General features: G+C 43.7%; 1 protein-coding gene across 1 annotated transcript in view; it reads right to left on the reverse strand.

Moving 5' to 3' along the window:
* Window positions 1-5,000, reverse strand: part of jbug (filamin-type immunoglobulin domains fbug) — a 99,185-nt gene that overhangs the window by 78,201 nt on the left and 15,984 nt on the right. The window contains exons 6-9 of the mRNA XM_086540287.1: window positions 2,750-2,905; window positions 2,405-2,533; window positions 1,665-1,883; window positions 459-690 (exon numbers count right to left, since the gene is read on the reverse strand). Of these exons, the coding sequence (XP_086396413.1) occupies window positions 459-690; window positions 1,665-1,883; window positions 2,405-2,533; window positions 2,750-2,905 (736 nt within the window). The remainder of the gene's footprint in view (window positions 1-458; window positions 691-1,664; window positions 1,884-2,404; window positions 2,534-2,749; window positions 2,906-5,000) is intronic.

Below are 5,000 nucleotides of genomic sequence, written 5' to 3' on the forward strand. Positions count from 1 at the left end.
GTAAAAAATCACTGATCTAAATTTGTGGCTTAAATGTGCATTGATAATATTCTCCTTTCCCTACCTTCAATTTATCATCTGTTATTGTTATTACTCCTGGCATTAAAACCATTATCACTATTACTGTTAGTTCATTATCATCATTATCATTTTGTTTGCTATCACCATTATTATTATCATTATCATCATTATTATCATCATTCTCACCATCTTCATTACGCGAAATATCATTATCATTATTTTTTACAATTATCTTTCTGCTTTTCCTTCATTACCGTCATCAACAATCTCCTTTTTTATTCTTATTTCCCCTTATTTTTTTTTCTGTTTTTCTCCTCTCTTCGTATATCCATCTCTTCTTCCTCGGCCTCTCGTAACCTCCTCCATGCTAGGGCTGTTCTAGCTCCTTCCCTCTCCGTCTAACCCAAGGCTCTTCCTCGTACTTCCTTCCCACTCACCTTTAACCTCGTGCCCATTGAAATAGGCGTATATCTTGTGCTTAGCGGCCTCGAGGGGCGTGAAGGTGACCTCGTAAAGTCCTCGATCGATTTCGAGTGACTTCGAGGGCAAGGACCTGCCACCTTGGGTCACGTCCACTGTGGCGTCCCCCCAGCCGCACCTGGTGGCATCGACCACGAAGGTGAAGGCTCTCCCTGGCACGGAGGAAGGCCCCTTGTCGAGCTCTCGTATCTGTGGAAGTAAGTCACAATTCAACAGAGGAAATATTTTATTCCTAAATAATTTGATTAATTTGGTTTATAACTGAAATTATAAACATCCCTATAGTCGAAAACATAAAAAAAAACAAGAAAATGTAGGGATTCTAGCAACACATGGCCACAAGTTACGTATAAAGCAGAACGCATAGAACAAATTTGTACATCAAATAAAAACATTGCTGTTTAGAAATAATCTCCATTCCCATGTTCACAAATCAGCCAATGAGGGTAAAGGAAAAAAATCCTTAAATATCATCAGACAGCAAGAAACTGCAATCACAACTGATTATATAGTGGATGTCATGAACAACTAGGTCCCGTAAATGTGTTAACTATCAGAAAATATAAAAGATCTTCATGGTTTAATGACGGAAATACAAGTTACTACCTCTAACTAAAACAACAATGGAATTTTCGTTTGTTTCGTTATGAAGACGGATAAGATTCAATATCAATGTCCGTCTGCAATGATGGGTTTGGGACGAGATATGGCAATTCAGTCAAAATGGCGATTGGTATTTGAAATTTCCCTTGGCATTTCTACGGACATTTTCCATTCTTAGTATACTTATCAGGGTAAATAATGCAAAAGAGTGAAATATTTTCTATAGGATTTGTTAGTTTGGAGAAGGAGCAGGCTGAAATGTCATCGTGTTCAGCTTCAGCATTGGAGATTCAAGGGTTCTGTACACAAATTATCTTTTTGAAAATAATTTTTTTACACACTGGCAAATACTTGTTAACCAATCGTACAATATATGTCGAATCCAGTTGATGGAAAGTATATATAAAGACTCGACCGTAATAATACTGGGGTATGTCGTAAAGTCATAATATGCAGAATGAAATCCTATTGGTTGGCTCCTCTGTTTATGTGATGCGATCACTAACCACTACGTTTCAACATCTACTGAGCTAGAAAGACAATTCCACCTACATACTGACCTTAAGAGAATGTGGATCATACACATGGCAGGTGAAGGGAGATCCCTGGATGTGCTCCTCATCATAGGTCACAGCGATGGACCATTCGCCCGCCTCGTCCGGCTGGAAGGTGGCCGCATACACGCCGTCTTCCACCTTCACGGGGCAAACGAGTCCGCGGCCGGTAGGCGAGTAGGCCGTCACGTCAATATCACCTCCGCCCACACCATTGCTGTTGATCTGAAGCAAACAGAAAAAAAATTACGCTGCACTGGAGAGAAGGCTGCACGGGAAAAAATGAATAAAACAAAAAGATAAATGAATAAAAGGAGTAGGAAATGGTCAAGGGAAGTATATGGACAGTAGAGTACAGAATGTGGGGAGGGTGACCAATGTTTTAGGGGGGAAATATGAACACTCTCCTTAGGAAAACTCTCTGAAAAGGAGGTACTTGCATATGACTTCTTGTTTTGAAAGAGCCTCATTGTTATATTCCTGACATCTTGACTAAATGAAAATTTCTAGAAATATGCTCCAAATATTTAGACTAGATGGAAATTACTAGAAATATTAATGGAATACCTTTAAAGATCAGAAAAGAAATGCCTTTCAGTCACTCTTATGAAACAGTTATTAATGATCTTAACCTCATTCCAGAATTTTACAAATGAAGTAACCGGTTGTTTGACGAAAAATGATTATATGCGTGCAAGACAATGTATACAGGCAAGGCGGGAAAAAGAGAAGGAAGTTCCACTGACCACGACTTCCACGATGGAGCCAAGCGCGCAGGGATCGATGCCTGAGAACATGATCTTGGAGACGTCGGGGAGCGCTCTCACTTTCACTGGGCAGCCCTCGATCACTTCATCCTCATTGTAGACCGTCAGCTAGAGAGAAAAAAAATCAGCAGTCGTCAGGACTGTTCCTCTGACCGTTATTGTAAATCACATTCCTTCACGCATTTAAACTGGTACGCTGGCATATTCAGTCTAAATAAGTGATTTTCACAGATGCATTATATGAATAAACTGAATTTCAATCTTTACACAAACATTGTAAGTTTACAAGCTTGTCAACAGGTAGATAACTATTCGATGTCTTACTTCGTAGATGCCCACTTCGTCGGGCACGAAAACTCCCTTGCCTCCTCTCGGGCTGAGGTCGAGGTCGACTCTGACAGGTCCGGAAGGTCCCTGCACCTGAACCTTAATCTCGCTCAAAACCACTTCTTTTGTCAGGAAATCGATTTTGAACGGCACCTGAAAAAGAAGTTGTAGTGGAAGTGGTAGTGGCACTGGCGGAGGCGGGCATGCGCTCACACGCACGCACGCACGCACGCACGCACGGTCGTATGGATGATCGTTTATAAAAACAGGTAGAATTGGGCTACTAACTAGTTTTTACCCTTCTCTAGTTTACACACACAACAAATGCCATTTACAAAATGTCTGTAATGATGTATTCCGGACATCAAGCTCGAAGGTGACATGCGTGTCTCTTTAGCCATAATTCCAGCAAGGGCTGCCAATATAATATCGAGGCACTAGCACGAGGTCTGAGAACGTTGAACAAACATTAGAAATATGAATAAGAAATTATAGTTTTGTCCGGAGATGCCGATGTCTGTTTCCATTTCATCGCAATTGGTGTCTCAACTGATTTCTGGTAGCAACCAATCTGACATGAGGTTTAAATACTGTATGTTCCAAGAGCTACATAATATGATCTTATTACGTGGCATGGCATACATAGCTACACCCTATTAATGATCCGTGCCTGACTTGTGGGGTCTGCAGAGGGGAAAAAATGAAGAACCATCTTGTGCAGAGGACTAGTTTTAAGCGTTTGTCCACCACAAACTGTATGTAACGCGGAACACGATTTACGAAATAAAATCGAGTTGGATTTGTGTTCTTTTATTCCTTCAGCTGACGGGAGTTGGCAACTCCCACTAGCCAATGTAATGCAGACTTCAAAAACTGGTGCTCAGCCTAACAACCTATATCTCTTTAACCAAAAGAAACTATACGTCCCCCGCAATAAGGAACCGCCTTGTCGTGGCGCGGGGGCTTAAACTCCTTCCTCGGAAGAGCCCGTTCTAGAATTGGCCAGTCTCTCCCTCCCGTTGAGGTGGCCTTCTAGCGGTTGATTCTCCGAGGAAGGACGACTAAGCGTTCCTAGGTGCTGATCTAGTAGGTGGGATCACACCCACCCCTGGTCCTCCCCCACACACCTGTCCAAGTGTTTGTCGTGCGTGGCGCCCCTGTGCGCTGGGAGACGGGAGTCCTGGAGGTTGAGCGATGCCGTGTATGAGTACGCCCTGCGGCTAACAACACGCCTCTTTGGTCCTCTATTCCAGCAAGACGGGTGGCCTGATCTCGACTCGGTTAGGTCAATCGGCTGGTCTCTCTTTTGAGCTAGGCTAGGGTCAAGCAGCTCCTGTCTTACAGGCAATCTCATGGTCTTGAGAGTGCCATTAACGTGAGGCCGGGGTTGCGTATATCCTTCCACCACCCCTGTGGCTTCTGAGCATGGTCTCAGTGCACAGCTTCCCCTTGTTGGACTCCGTGGTGGGTGGGGGCGTGGGAGGATGAATTGAACGCTTTTATCTATGGCATCTATCTCTAAAAAAAACCCTGACTGACCCCCACGTTGACGAACCTGGAACGAAGATGACCAAGGCTGTCACCTTGGAACCTTTTGTCCTTGGTGACAAAAGTCGAAAGTTGGGAAAGGCTCTGGCGTCGGTTCAGAGAAAGCCAACCCAAAAGCTGTACCCTCCAAACCAGCCCTTGGCACTGACAAGTCTCTGGCGTCGGTTCAGAAGACGAGTCAAACCAAAAATGGAAGTCAGACAGGACCTTCCAACCCTGCTGGCCCCACTGCCAAAATTCCGGCGTCGGTTCGGAAGGCAGGTATTAAGCGTCCTCGGCCGGCTACGGACTCGGAGGGCGAGTCTGTAGCCCCGAGTCGGTTCCCCCAATTTAGGGTTCCCCTAACCCTGACTATCAGTCACGATTTCAATATCTTATTTCAGTGTTATGCACAATCATGATGATAACAATTGTGAGCAAGTTGAGATCATATCACCTGAATCTTCCTTTTAAAAAAAACTTCGGATTTCGAATATAGGCTCCCGTAAATAACCCATTATCCGGCTAGTCCCTGACTACTACGGGCAAAACATGACAGCGGAGTTTGTCTTATGTCAGCCATCATGGCCAATTACATCTTGCGGAAGTGTACAGTGAACACTGTACACCATCTCGCCGATATGTTTCTCACTGCTAATAGTATTCCACCTTTTAAAGTGTGATAGCGTGCGTAATTACATGAACAGAAGTTTTAATGCAT

Source organism: Penaeus japonicus, unplaced genomic scaffold (assembly GCF_977035675.1).
Source record: "Penaeus japonicus unplaced genomic scaffold, GWHDUDI00000001_assembly GWHDUDI00000009, whole genome shotgun sequence".
Classification (NCBI taxonomy): Eukaryota; Metazoa; Arthropoda; class Malacostraca; order Decapoda; family Penaeidae; genus Penaeus; species Penaeus japonicus.